This window comes from Acipenser ruthenus, chromosome 11, assembly GCF_902713425.1.
Source record: "Acipenser ruthenus chromosome 11, fAciRut3.2 maternal haplotype, whole genome shotgun sequence".
In the NCBI taxonomy this organism is placed as follows: domain Eukaryota; kingdom Metazoa; phylum Chordata; class Actinopteri; order Acipenseriformes; family Acipenseridae; genus Acipenser; species Acipenser ruthenus.
Genome location: NC_081199.1, coordinates 12,207,178 through 12,222,349, shown reverse-complemented (window position 1 = coordinate 12,222,349; position 15,172 = coordinate 12,207,178). Strand labels below are relative to the sequence as shown.

The window sequence follows — 15,172 nt, the reverse complement described above, 5'->3', positions numbered from 1 at the left end:
TAAACCTCTCCTTCTTGCACTATCATTGTCATATGACCAGCGATGGTAACAAAGATGGCTCCTCTCAGTGAGTTTGGTCGGTGGAAGTCTTACAGTACAGTGTTCGTATGTCTGACGCTCTCGGCTCTTCTGACCCGTGTTCAGACGCAGATCAGCTCCGTCGTTTTGGACAAACAGACGGGACAGCTGAAAGTGACGTCAGAGCTGGACCCCGACTTTATCGCCTGGGCGAATTTCACTGATCAGATTAAACAAACCGGGTACATTTTACGTTTTGTATTTGTTTGAATTTGACGTTAATTGTTGTTTTATTAGAATGACACATTACAGTAAAACAAATGATCGCTTGTGTAACCTGTACAATATGTACTGCTAGGTATAAATTGATGGTACAGTTAAGAGTTATACTATATCAATAACATGTTTATGTCAACTCTAAATAGCTAAGCGTATACGTTACGTTAACACACATTATATAGTAGCCTTGGGGTTAAAAGATATATACAATATTTTGCAATGTATCTTGTATTATTGAATAGTAGATGAAGTACCCGGCATTGCCCGGGGAAATTCAATATTTTAATATTTCAAGCATGACAAATTGGGGAACGGTAGCCTTATGGTTTCCAATAAGTTACAGATCATAGGTGTCGCACAATGCGCTCGGACCCCTTTCAGTTTTTTCTCTTTTTTTTAACTTTAGATTTTTGTTCTTTTTATTTATTTTTTGGTTTTGTGGGTTTCTTTAATTTGAGATACATGGCTACGGCAGTGATCCAGCAATGGGGGTTACTAATAAAGTACCCCGGGTGTCAAAACTTTGGATCCAAACATAGCCCTCGACCTTCCCCTGGATGAAAGAGGACGCCATGCAAAGTCTGGTTGCACTGGCTCCTGCGGGGCCCAATGCATAAAAGAACAGACAGACAGACAAACTTTCTTCTATATATATCAAGATAGTGTAGCGTTGTGTGGAAAATGAAGACAGGCTCACACAGGTATTGCAGGTTCTTGAATGCAGCAGTTTACTAAGCCAGGACAGTACACTGGGCAGGTAAAAGCGTGCTGCTTTACCAGTCAGTGCTACAAATACAGCTGCAGCGTAGTGCTACTCAGACTGTGACAAAAAAGAAAAGACAGTCCACAGCACACTGTTTTTGGTTTCTTCCTTGGTTCTCTTTAGTCCTGCTTCTCTCTGGCTGTTTCTCTCCAATCTATCTCTCTGTTCTTCAGCTCTCTGTCTTGTCTCGGCACCAGCTCTCTCTCAACTCTGCAGCACCTGTTTGTCTTAGCAGCCTGATACTTATTACTGTTAAATTCATTCATCTAATATTTTTTCAGGCCATGTGAACTACATTGTGTTTGTAGCTCCAGACACATGGGGGCACTGCAGCTACCAAAGAGTATCAGAAATGAACAAACAGCCTCTAATCCAAGATGTTTTAGAATAGTCTCTCCTCAATAGCGCTACAGCAGACCCTACTGGTCAGGCACCTGCTGAGTTCGAGTGGAGACCTGCAGGGCTGGCCTTTGTCCTCCAGTGGCCGGTAGCTCGCTGACATGCGCTCTCGTTCCTGGCTGTGAAAGAGGAAGCTGGCTTGCTCGTGGGATCAGAGGACGTCCACTGAAGCTTTAGTTCTCCTGAGCTTTGTGGGGAATTGCTGAACATAATTGCACATTTTAAACTGGGGAGAAAATTGTGGGTAAAATAATTGGGCACTCTAAAAGAAATGTAAATCCATTCATTTAAAAAAAAAATAGCTGAATAGGTTAACTAGTCGCCATAAGTTCTAAAATGTCATTTATGTCTTAATGGATTGCAACTACACTTCCGTCCAGCTGAAACCACACATCTCGCAGTTACAGTCACAGGACGTGTGATGAGCTCACTACCAGCTGTGACTTTTCTATTTGATTATTCCAGTAGTTGACTATTCAGCGTTGTGTAAATGTGTGCAGTGTTATGCTGGTATATGTTTTCTGGTAATTGAAGCCCTGACGGAGGAGGTGTGTTGTTAACATTTGTATTTCGGTACAGGGTGGTTTCAAAGTCTGTGCATGAGGAGAGTGTTTCAGTGAAATGCTTTGTGTTTCCATGCAGGTGGGCGTACCTGGAGGTCACTACGAGTGGGAAATTCAATGACAGTCTGCAGGCGTATGCTGCTGGACTGGTGGAAGCAGCACTCACCCAACAGGTAGGTCTCTGATCCACACAGTGCTGTCAGGCAGCTCTCTCTCTCTTATCCACACAGTGCTGTCAGGCAGGCAGCTCTCTCTCTGATCCACACAGTGCTGTCAGGCAGGCAGCTCTCTGATCCCCACAGTGCTGTCAGGCAGCTCTCTCTGATCCCCACAGTGCTGTCAGGCAGGCAGCTCTCTGATCCACACAGTGCTGTCAGGCAGGCAGCTCTCTCTCTGATCCACACAGTGCTGTCAGGCAGGCAGCTCTCTCTCTGATCCACACAGTGCTGTCAGGCAGCTCTCTCTCTGATCCACACAGTGTTGTCAGGCAGCTCTCTCTCTCTGATCCACACAGTGCTGTCAGGCAGCTCTCTCTCTGATCCACACAGTGCTGTCAGGCAGGCAGCTCTCTCTCTGATCCACACAGTGCTGTCAGGCAGCTCTCTCTCTCTGATCCACACAGTGCTGTCAGGCAGCTCTCTCTCTGATCCACACAGTGCTGTCAGGCAGCTCTCTCTCTCTCTGATCCACACAGTGCTGTCAGGCAGCTCTCTCTGATCCACACAGTGCTGTCAGGCAGGCAGCTCTCTCTGATCCACACTGCTGTCAGGCAGGCAGCTCTATGATCCACTCAGTCACAAAACAGAGATTACAAAACAATTTGGATTGGTATAGTTGCTCAACTAAAGCAAATAAAGCAACATTAAATCAGATATCATTTTAATGAGCTATTTTCCTTTGTTATGATATTTACAATCATTCTGAGTGGTTCTGGGTTCCAATATCAACTTGAATGCATTTGAAGCTACTTGCAGGTGTCTTATTTTAAAATAAAAATTGGTTTCTTTTCATGCTACATATCTGAGTCCTACACTTTGAATAGATGTGCATGGAAAGCTATGGAAGTAGCTACATTGACTAAGTTTATATAAAAAAGTCTTGAACTTTTCCAGTGTTTTTATACTGAAGTCCTATGGATTCTCTGGCAGTCTGATGTTTTCTAAAACATTTTTTTCCAAAGATACACCAAAAATCAAGAATTCTCTCCAGTACACATTCATGTCGTTTGGTTTCTGGTCCTTGTTGTCTGTCTTTCATCATGTCCTTTGAACTTATTTTACAAAGGTTGAGCTCAGCATGGTTCATAACAAAATGTTCTCTATTACAGTGCTGTCGACCTAGTGCAGAGCAACACATGGATATGAGCAGCACGCAGTGCTGTAGACTGAGTGCAGAGCAACACATGGATATGAGCAGCAAGCAGTGCTGTAGACTGAGTGCAGAGCAACACATGGATATGAGCAGCACACAGTGCTGTAGACTGAGTGCAGAGCAACACATGGATATGGGCAGTGCTACAGACTGAGTACAGAGCAGTACATGGATATGAGCAGCACACAGTGCTGTAGATTGAGTGGTGATCTCTGATGTTCTCATGCCTCGCTCCCTGCAGCTTATGTACATGCACTGGATGAACACCATGGTGGGATACTGCGGACCCTACAAATACGACACCGGATACTGCCAGCGCCTGAAGGATTACATCATTCGCAACCTGCACTGGATGGAGGGGCAGATGGAGAGCGGCAAGGACCCCCAGTACTGGCACCAGGTAGGGGGCACAGAGACTGCCAGGGGTTTGGAGCTGTGGGTCAGGGGTGAATTCTGCCACAGCATTTTGCAGTGGTCACAAATTAGCAGGCCAAACGTAGATGTTTGGCTTTGTGTTTTCAGTGTATATTCTGTTTGTTTAGAAATACTGGGAGGCTTCTTCTAGTCAAAACTCTGAGTCATTGAATGTATTGTAATCATCAGACCTGGGGCCAGTTTTAATTGTAATGTGTAATGGATTGCAATGTAGTTGTGATTGTAGCTGAACCTTGTCTCACCTGTGTAATTGTAATGAGCATATCACTGATCAATTCCAGGTCCATTGTAATGAGCATATCACTGATCAATTCCAGGTCCATTGTAATGAGCATATCACTGATCAATTCCAGGTCCATTGTAATGAGCATATCACTGATCAATTCCAGGTCCATTGTAATGAGCATATCACTGATCAATTCCAGGTCCATTGTAATGAGCATATCACTGATCAATTCCAGGTCCATTGTAATGAGCATATCACTGATCAATTCCAGGTCCATTGTAATGATGATATCTGCTGTAATTCTAAATCTAATTGAGACCAGGTCTGTTGGTAGTTTTAAATGTAGTTATTTAATGTAGGGTTGTCATTTCACTTTATTTAAGTTCCTGATGAGTTTCTGTTCAGGCAGGTGTCGGTCTGGTTTCACAGCACAGCTGGTAGTGCCCCAGGCTGCAGTGTGTGGATAATAGACATAGATGAGTGTGTGTGAAGCTGCCTAGTCTTCTCAGATCTCTCTCTCTCTCTATCTGTCAGGTTCGCTTGGCACTGCTGCAGCTGCGTGGTTTGGAGGACAGCTACAACGACCAGATCCTCCTCCCTCTGGGCTCCTTCTCCTTGAACCCCTTCGGATTCCTGTGAGTGTGTTTCAGGCCTGGCCAGGCAAGGGGCAGCCTGCCCTGCGTGCCTGGTAGTACCTGCCTCCCAGCCAGGTTAAAGCCTGCCTGTCAGTTCCTGCCTCCCAGCCAGGTTAAAGCATGTCTGTCAGTTCCTGCCTCCCAGCCAGGTTAAAGCCTGCCTGTCAGTACCTGCCTCCCAGCCAGGTTAAAGCCTGCCTGTCAGTACCTGCCTCCCAGCCAGGTTAAAGCCTGCCTGTCAGTACCTGCCTCCCAGCCAGGTTAAAGCCTGCCTGTCAGTACCTGCCTCCCAGCCAGGTTAAAGCCTGCCTGTCAGTACCTGCCTCCCAGCCAGGTTAAAGCCTGCCTGTCAGTACCTGCCTCCCAGCCAGGTTAAAGCCTGCCTGTCAGTACCTGCCTCCCAGCCAGGTTAAAGCATGCCTGTCATAAAACATATACTACTAAATAGAGCTGTGTATTTGTGGTTAAAGTATAACACATTATTCTTTTAACATCTGTCTTGACTGTCTTAGAATATCATAACTCGCTCAAGCTGCTCCATTTGAGTTCTTGACTCTACACGCACTAGCTGAAGAAAGCACAGTCATTGAGAAAGTGTTTATGTGTGTTGGTGGTTTTGTGGTGGGACACACTACCCTGCTGGGGTCTAGGTTCAGTCCACCATACTTTCAATTTGGAAAGATGGATTTGTAAAAAAAAAATGTAGCCTTAGTGACAGACTGGGTGACATCCCTCAACAGCTACAGTAATTGCAAGACTGGTTTATTTGTATCATGCTGCCAAATTTCCCCACAACTCTTCCAACGCCTCTAGCCACTCCTCTGTGCAGCACAGTACAGTCCTGGGAGGAATTGGGAACCAGCTTCTATTTTGTGTTACAGTAGTAATTCTATAATATGCTGCCTGTTCTGCTCGTTCATTCACTGTAGAGGTCTCAAATGTGTAGTTTTGACAGAAACACATGTTGTAGACATCTGGTACTCCCCTAGGTTAAAATAAGTTCTCAGTTTGCTTGCTTTGCCTACCAGGAAGTCTGCTTTACTTCGTGATCACCTTGAGGTTAAAGCATGCTACTGGCTGCTTAACTGTCAGTCATTCAGGGAAGCAGCCGGTTGGTTACCGACGGGAAAGAAGGCCCTGAAGGGGTGGGGACAATTTCACTCTCCAGATGACCAAGGGAGTGCAAAACAATCTGAAAGCGTGGCTTGTAAGCCAGGATTTCTTTAACCCACTATTGTATCAGATACAGATACAGATACAGATTTATTTGAAATGACATACTTGCTAAAACACATGTTCCTTTCAAAACTGCAAATTTGAGACCTATGTAGTGGATTGATGTGCATGGCGGGGGGAATGTATGGAATTATTTTGTTCTCTTTAACTGTGTGTAGAAGGATTCATGTATTTGAAGGTTTGTTGATTGATATCTGTGGTGTTTTAGGTCACCCCCTGTCTCTCTCTCTCTCTCTCTCTCTCGCTCCGGTACAGGCTGTTCAATCTAGGTGGAGACCTGGAGGATCTTGAATCTGCCCTAAACAAGACAGACCAATCGCGAGCACTGGGCTCTGGCTCCTGCTCCGCCCTCATCAAGCTGTTGCCAGGCAACAAGGACTTGCTGGTGTCCCATGACACCTGGAATAACTACCAGTCCATGCTGCGCATCATGAAGAAGTACTCCTTCGCTTTCCAGGCCTCTCCTCAAGGTACCTGCGGCAAACCCCTGCCTCTTCCTACCTTATCAGTGGAGGCAGGTGTGGGAGATCATTTTGAAATATAACATTGAGGAAATATCAGCAGAGGTAATGGGTATTCAGAAGATCCCAAAGTGTAAACTTTTCATTGTTGGAATTAATCTTCTTCCTCTCTGGAAAACACTGACAAACATAACATAGGCCGGCCAACCAAAAGTGCTTTTATTAGGAAGTACCACCACCCTCATTGCAAAGACTGTATAATAATTAAGTGAATGTCATAGAATTCTGGGCTGTTGGATGATAAATCTAATGTATAACAGTGTAGTAAACCACACTGAATAATGAGGATGAAGCAGAGCTCTGGTTTCAAGTAGGGTTCTAAAGGCACTGTAGTGTGGATGCTAACCATGTTAGACAACCGGGCCTAATTGTTGCATCTCTACACACTGTGTCCTCTCTTGTCCAAGGCTGCTGACCCCTGCCCTGCTGTCTTTCCTGTCTCTTTCCCAGCGGACTCCCCTATCCCTGGAGGGGTCCAGGCCTTCTCCTCCTACCCGGGCTCCATATTCTCAGGGGACGACTTCTACATTCTGAGCAGTGGATTGGTGAGTTGCAGGAGGCACAGATGTGATGTCATTCACAACGTACTGGGTTTCACCTTGCGCTTGCTTATAACTGTGCTTGCTATTTTTCTATGTTTGTTTCAGGGGTTTATAAAATACTGTAATAAATGGCATACCTTTTTGAGTATTTGATTGGAGTTCTGCATTGGAACCTCATACAACCAGTTCATTATACAACAGGATTCGCCACTTTGAGTTTGAGTTGTTTCTGACCAGCTGAGCTGACGACACGCCGTGATTGAGTGGGGCGGAGATACTGGCATCCACAGTCACCAACAGGAAAGCGTCGGGTATGATTGACACCCATTTTCATTTAATCTCTGCCTGGGCTGCATTTGGTCAGCTGCTGGTCAGAAGCAAAGAATACATTGACAATGTTGTATTCAGTATTAAAGCACCTGCAGCCTGTTAGATAATGAATAGGTTTCATGATGTTTCAATGAAGAACTAGATTTCTCTCAGAAACTCTGATAAAAGGTTAGGGGATATATTACAGTATTTTTTTCAGCCCCTGAAAATAAACCTCAAAGGCGCAAACCTGCTGATGGCGAATCACACAGCCTCTGAAACAATGAACAGGTTTCAGTCCTGGGTCTCTCTCAAGCAGAGCCTTACTATTTTACTGATTTTATGTGGTTGTTTCTGTTTTATAAAATATCCATCCAGTCAGACCCTCCCCTCTCATCCCTTTGCTTCCTGTCCTCTAGGTTACCCTGGAAACGACGATCGGGAACAGTAACCCCGCCCTCTGGAAGTTCGTCACTCCTGAGGGGACGGTGATGGAGTGGTTGCGGAACGTGATAGCCAATCGGCTGGCAAAGACAGGAAAGGAGTGGGCGGGGCTATTCAGCAAGTTCAACAGCGGAACGTAAGTGGGAAACCCAGCCACGCTGTTCCCATGGTGCTTGCTTGTTCTTGTTTTGGGCTGTTCACACGTGGCTATTGCAGTCTGCACATCAAAGTCCACTTCAGGTTTATGAGTAAAGAAAATAGACATGTAGTTTGGGGAACAAATATCGCATAGGTTGTAGCTGACAGACACTGCAGTCTCTACCTGTACCTCCTCTAACACGCTGACATAGACACTGCAGTCTCTTCCTGTACCTCCTCTAACACGCTGACATAGACACTGCAGTCTCTTCCTGTACCTCCTCTAACACGCTGACATAGACACTGCAGTCTCTTCCTGTACCTCCTCTAACACGCTGACATAGACACTGCAGTCTCTGCCTGTACCTCCTCTAACACGCTGACATAGACACTGCAGTCTCTTCCTGTACCTCCTCTAACACGCTGACATAGACACTGCAGTCTCTTCCTGTACCTCCTCTAACACGCTGACATAGACACTGCAGTCTCTTCCTGTACCTCCTCTAACACGCTGACATAGACACTGCAGTCTCTGCCTGTACCTCCTCTAACACGCTGACATAGACACTGCAGTCTCTGCCTGTACCTCCTCTAACACGCTGACATAGACACTGCAGTCTCTGCCTGTACCTCCTCTAACACGCTGACATAGACACTGCAGTCTCTGCCTGTACCTCCTCTAACACGCTGACATAGACACTGCAGTCTCTACCTGTACCTCCTCTAACACGCTGACATAGACACTGCAGTCTCTGCCTGTACCTCCTCTAACACGCTGACATAGACACTGCAGTCTCTGCCTGTACCTCCTCTAACACGCTGACATAGACACTGCAGTCTCTGCCTGTACCTCCTCTAACACGCTGACATAGACACTGCAGTCTCTGCCTGTACCTCCTCTAACACGCTGACATAGACACTGCAGTCTCTGCCTGTACCTCCTCTAACACGCTGACATAGACACTGCAGTCTCTGCCTGTACCTCCTCTAACACGCTGACATAGACACTGCAGTCTCTGCCTGTACCTCCTCTAACACGCTGACATAGACACTGCAGTCTCTGCCTGTACCTCCTCTAACACGCTGACATAGACACTGCAGTCTCTGCCTGTACCTCCTCTAACACGCTGACATAGACACTGCAGTCTCTGCCTGTACCTCCTCTAACACGCTGACATAGACACTGCAGTCTCTCCCTGTTACTTTCCTTAGATCTAGCTCTGCATCTCCTTAGCAAGACCGCATGATGTCTTTGGGTTTGATTGAATGCTAGATAGATTCAGAAATGAGGTCCGGTTTAAAAAATGAATACATAAATAAAATTCACTCAGGACCACCGACCATGAAAAGGTTATTTGATGCTAAATCTCTCATTATATAAATAAATCTATTGTTTTTTATATTTTTATTGTTATTTCTAGTGATTTAATCCATTTCACTAATTTTAATTGACATCAATCCTCACTCCTGTGAAGAGTTTCATTCCAACTGAGTTCTCAATCACTTAACTAAACCCTTAATTTAACTAATGATTTGCTTTAGACCTTTTTAATTGTGCTCAGCTCTGAAAAAGTGTTAATGTTACAGCTAACTTGAAATCTGTTTAAGAGCTGAAAACAAGTAAAAAGGTCTAATTAAGTAAATGATTAGTTCAATTAAGGGTTCAGTTAAGTAACTGGAACTCGGTTGTAATGAAACCCAGCAGACACAGGGGGTCCCCAGGACCAGTTTGAGAAGCCCTGCTGTAGTGATACCCTCAGGGCTGGGTATGGGTGTTTCTGTTCCTCACTGCTTTGTTTATTCCAGGTACAATAACCAATGGATGATTGTTGATTACAATTACTTTACCCCTGGGAAGACAGACACCAAGGAGAACCTGTTTACTGTTTTGGAGCAGATCCCGTGAGTAATGTACACAATTTCTACCCTGGGGATACCGCTCTCTGTTTGTGTGTGTGTGACACGTGACAGTATTTGTCTTTTTCAATTCTTGGTTTAGGGGCCTTGTTATGGTTGCAGATAAAACTGAGGAGTTGTTCCGAAAGGGCTACTGGGCGAGCTATAACATACCGTGAGTACATTGTTTTGTGTTGTATCTGATTCTCTGGCCTCTCTCACCTTTCACCTTTCATGTGACCAGTGTGGTCTAGTGGTTAGAGCTGAGGGACTGGGAGGGAGGCAGTGTAGTCTAGTGGTTAGAGCTGAGGGACTGGGAGGGAGGCAGTGTGGTCTAGTGGTTAGAGTTGAGGGCTGGGAGGGAGGCAGCATGGTCTAGTGGTTAGAGCTGGGAGGGAGGCAGTGTGGTCTAGTGGTTAGAGCTGAGGGACTGGGAGGTAGGCAGGCAGTGTGGTCTGGTGGAATGAGGTTTGGTCGTCTCAACCTAGCCCTCCCTTGGAAATGGGTCACGTCACAACAAACAATCAAACTGTTGTTAAAAACAACCATGTAGTGACCCAGCCCCTATAAACCCTCAATGTTCCATTTGACAGTTAAATAATTTCAGTTAAAACAGTATGAAGATGTTATTATTTTTACTTTTTTATAAAAAATAAAAAAACGGGATCATACAATAGAAGCATGCATTTGTACCTAGTATTCCTCATCGAAGACACCTCTCTAGATGTAAGGAGACATTGTGATTGATGGACACACGGCAGACAGGCTCCGGCAGGTCATTTGTGTGGTGATGTGCATCTCTCTGCTCCTCTCTCCCAGGTACTTTGAGCCCATCTTCAATGCCAGTGGTGGGCCTGAACTGGTGCAGCAGTATGGAGACTGGTTCTCCTTCGACTTGAACCCGCGAGCACAAATCTTCCGTCGCAACCACAGCCAGGTCACCGACATGGAGTCCATGATCCGCCTCATGAGGTCAGGGCCCAGGGCAGCACGGGCTACTGGAGTGGGAGGCTGTGAGGCCTAGTGCTCTGAGCTGAGCAAGTGGGCTGGGGCAGTGTCATCTAGTCTAGTGGTTAGAGCTGAGGGACTGGGATGGAGGCAGTGTGATCTAGTGGTTAGAGCTGAGGGACTGGGAGGGAGGCAGTGTGATCTAGTGGTTAGAGCTGAGGGACTGGGAGGGAGGCAGTGTGGTCTAGTGGTTAGAGCTGAGGGACTGGGAGGGAGGCAGTGTGGTCTAGTGGTTAGAGCTGAGGGACTGGGAGGGAGGCAGTGTGATCTAGTGGTTAGAGCTGAGGGACTGGGAGGGAGGCAGTGTGGTCTAGTGGTTATAGCTAAGAGACTGGGGGGAAGGCAGTGTGGTCTAGGGGTTAGAGCTGAGGGGCTGGGAGGGAGGCAGCGTGGTCTAGTTGTTACCAACAGAACTGAAAAGCTTATTACAAAAATAGAGTTTAAATGAAATGACTACAGTGTCAGTGTGTGCAAGTCTATTGTTATTGAATAGACTCTGAATACTGAATATTAAATACATGCCCTGGATATCTACTGCTGTGCAGCCAGCGGGTATTTCACAAGTGTATTTCTTATAGAGTTTAAACATTTAGAATTTGAGAATGCATGGCCTAGAGGTTAGAGCCGATGCTTGGTCACTAATTCCATCTCTTTCTCGGTTTTACTGTCAGGTATAATAACTTCATGGAGGACCCTCTGTCTGTGTGCCAGGGCTGTGACCCCCCTCACAATGGGGAGAACGCCATCTCCGCCCGCTCGGACCTCAACCCGGCCAACGGGACATACCCCTTCGGAGCCCTGAAGCAGAGACTGCACGGAGGCACTGACATGAAGGTGAGGAGCTGGGTTCAACAGCACTCCCTCCTCTGGGGGTTAGGGAGGCATTGCAGTTCATTGTCCTGACTTTGAGAAACTCAGATATACACTAAATCAGACTTGGGTGGGCAATTCCAATTGGAATTGTGCAATTTGTAATGAATTGCAGTTAAAATATAATTGTGCAGTTTGTAATGAATGTAATTGTAGGTGAACCTGTAAATGTACATTTTGAATGGCTTGCAGTTCAACTGCGATCATTATTGTATTTTCAATCACTTTTGGTGACTCCATTTGTTTGCAAAAAATAAGTTCTATAGTTTTGTTTCTGTATTTGTACCTGTGATTATTGCTTGGCTATTTAGAATGTATTTTAATGTGGGTAGCTGTTTGTTACTTGTAGTTTCAATTTCAGCAAACTATTCTGCTGTAATTCTAATTGTATTGACCCCAGGTGTCCACCAGGGAGCTGGATATCCACGTCTAAAATCCCACCTGCTTTCCATGCACTCGCATGCACTAGAAACACAAATGAACCCTTCCAGGCAGTGTTATTTTAAGGGAATTGCAGTTAACAGAGTAGTTTGCTCTGTTCTGCACGTCTCTTCATTACACTGTGTATGTCTCAAATGTGCCGTTCTGAAAGAAACATGTTTTAGTAAACATCTGCTACTCCATCAAGTTTAACAAATCTGTTTGCAAGACCTGCTTTTGGATTGTCTTGCACTTCCTGGTCATTTCACCTGGAGAGAGTGTCCCCATCCCTTCAGGGCTGCCTTTCCTGTCAGTAACCAATCAGCTGCTTCCATTCCTCTGCCAAGCTCTGCTGATGGTTCAGTGCTTTGACCCCAAAGACACTCCTGAGGTGAATAAGTAAAGCAGGAACAGAAATCCTGAGGCATAGAGCTGAGATTGAAATTGCATTCCCTGCCTCAAGATGGCTTCACATGTACCTGTATGAACCTCTCAGAACTACATTTCCTATCATCCTCCTGCTCACTGGTAAATCCATCTAAGTTACATATGTAAGCAGGAGGATGATGGGAAATGTAGTTCTGAGAGGTCCATGTGGGTACATATGAAGCCGTCGGGAGGCAGGGAATGCAATTTAAACAGTGAAACAGTTGTAGCAACACATTGGAACACTCTGCGTGACAGTCCTTTCTGTCAAGTTCAAACTCTCCTCATAAATGTTATTGTTGATAATAAATCACTGTGCTTAGCGGTTTTCAATACATTCATACTCATTTTCTGATTTCTCTCCCCCTCCAGGTCACTTCCTTCTCCCTGTATCGAGACTACCAGCTCCTGGCTGTCAGCGGGCCCACGTGGGACCAGGTGCCCCCCTTCCAGTGGAGCCGCTCCCCCTACAGCCGGCTGCTGCACATGGGTCACCCTGACACCTGGGCCTTCCCTGTGGTGTGGGTGTGCTGGGGCTGAGGGGAGGGGCTGCTCCTTGCCAGGCAGAGGGCAGGAAACCTGGTCAACCTTTCCTTACCACACCTCAAAGCAATGCCTTGCTTTTATCTGCTTCATGAAACCAATATGAAAAACACCCATTCTTATTCCAATATCCTCTTTAGATGTGTAACATGCATTTTGAATTGTGCAGTATGAGTTCTGATGCACATTTTTAAACTAGCTTTTAAACACATTTCCACCTGCGCTGTGAAACCAGTCTGGAAAACTCATCTTGTTACCAGTATCAAACTGGGCCGGTTCCATATGCAATTTACAAACCAGTCTGCAGCTGGACATATCTCCAGTGTTTCCCTGGCAGGTTAACTTATTCTCAGTCCTCATGTTCAGCTCGCATGTTTTTCAGCATTCAGAGGTTTCAAACCCGGCTCTCGCGTCGCTCGTATCAGGCGCTCAACAGGTAACTGCACCCGTCCGTGTGCTCTGGATATCTGCCAGCCCACACGGTCCCAATTCAAATCGATTCACAGGCAGGTTGAAATGTAGCTGCAGTTAGAAACCAACTGGACTGATTTCAGATCCCTTTTAAGAGATAGAAACTTCACAATGAGGGCTTTGGGTTCTTCACAGGAGCGTAACCCTTGTCCGCTGTTATCATCTGGGCTGATTCAGCGGTTCACTTTGGCAGCATACAGTTTAGTTTTGGGTGACATTAATTATGTAAATATGTTTAATTTGGGCATGAACTGCTCCTGAAATTTGCTAAATAATTATTTTAGTACACAGTGCCTTGTGTATGCATATGTGTATATATATGAGGTGTAAGATCATGCAGTTTATTGCATACTCAATATATTAAATGCATGCATGGTCAGTACTGGCTAACCCCACTAGATGGCAGTGTGGGTCTGAAGATCTACTTTGCTGTGTTGTGATGCTTGATGCAGCTTAGGTTAGACTTCCCATTGATTTAAAACAGTGCTGAATGCAAGTCTAAGACACCATTTTAAATATTGGTGTTTAATCCAATAGAGAATCATTACTGAGTTTTAAAGCGTTCTGATCTAACAAAAAAAGAAAGTAAAGCACTTTATTGAATGAATGTATTGTGTGTATGATGGATTTAGATTACAGTCTATTTGTATATCAGAGAATAAACAAAGCACTCTACTGAAGCCAGCTCTTACTAGTTTTGTATTCCATTTAGAAACTAGAAATGTCCTGCAGGCTGAACAATAATACGAACATCTGACAAGAAGGTTGTAATTGAAAAGGTGCATCTTCTCACTAACACCTGCTGTGACACAAAAATACAATACTGTCAGATGTAATTTGTGTTGATTTAAGAAATGTAGAATGAATAAGATGTACACAATTAAATCATCCTCCATGTATCATTCGCGTAGTTTGGTTCCAATTCTTATTTTGTGTTTCAACACATCCTTGAAACTTGTTTTTATGAAGTTTGAGCTCTGCTTGGTTCACAGCCACTACCACGTGCTTCCTGTTAGTCTCCAGGAGGCCTGTTTCCATCGGCAACGGGGGACTAAAGGTATGAGAGTGGGACTGCTGAAACAATATGTTGGTAAGCTACTTGTTACAGTTAATGAACTAACAGCGCCTCTTTTAATAAAGCATGACCACAACACTTGTGCCAGTAACAGACTCCAGCCGCAGCACCCCATACAAACTGTGCTGTTTTCACAGCTCTATGTAGCTCTTTCAGGAACCTGTCTACATGCCTGGGCTTGCATTTTCACATGATTGGCTAAATAAAAATGTTGGTCTGTGTAATTATGAATGTGGTCAATAAATAATTTGAACTCATATATATATATATATATATATATATATATATATATATATATATATATATATATATATATATATATATTATAATACAATATTAATAAAAATACACAGCTTTGAAGTCTAGTGCACAAAGGTTTTGACAAAAGTGCGCAGTTTGATTTGAGGGGGGGAAGAGATGATTTTACAATCACCATATATATTGTGTTACAAAATAACAAACCCCCACTTAAATTGTACACAGCTCACAGGAAACTACGTGGGGGCTTCTTACCGGAAAGCACACAATCCTGTATGAATGTCGTTATGATAAGAGGTTACAACTAGGGAGTCGAGGACAAAATA

The 15,172-nt window shown here is 44.8% G+C and overlaps 1 protein-coding gene across 1 annotated transcript; it reads left to right on the top strand.

Moving 5' to 3' along the window:
- The first annotated feature begins 18 nt into the window (after positions 1-18).
- LOC117426502 (putative phospholipase B-like 2) lies at positions 19-14,413 on the top strand. Its single transcript, XM_059033365.1, has 12 exons — positions 19-260; positions 2,102-2,195; positions 3,635-3,793; positions 4,589-4,689; positions 6,181-6,395; positions 6,897-6,991; positions 7,717-7,877; positions 9,686-9,781; positions 9,879-9,950; positions 10,595-10,747; positions 11,455-11,617; positions 12,872-14,413. The coding sequence occupies exons 1-12, from the start codon at positions 43-45 to the stop codon at positions 13,037-13,039; spliced, it is 1,695 nt and encodes a 564-aa protein (XP_058889348.1). The 5' UTR covers positions 19-42; the 3' UTR covers positions 13,040-14,413.
- The last annotated feature ends 759 nt before the right edge of the window (positions 14,414-15,172 follow it).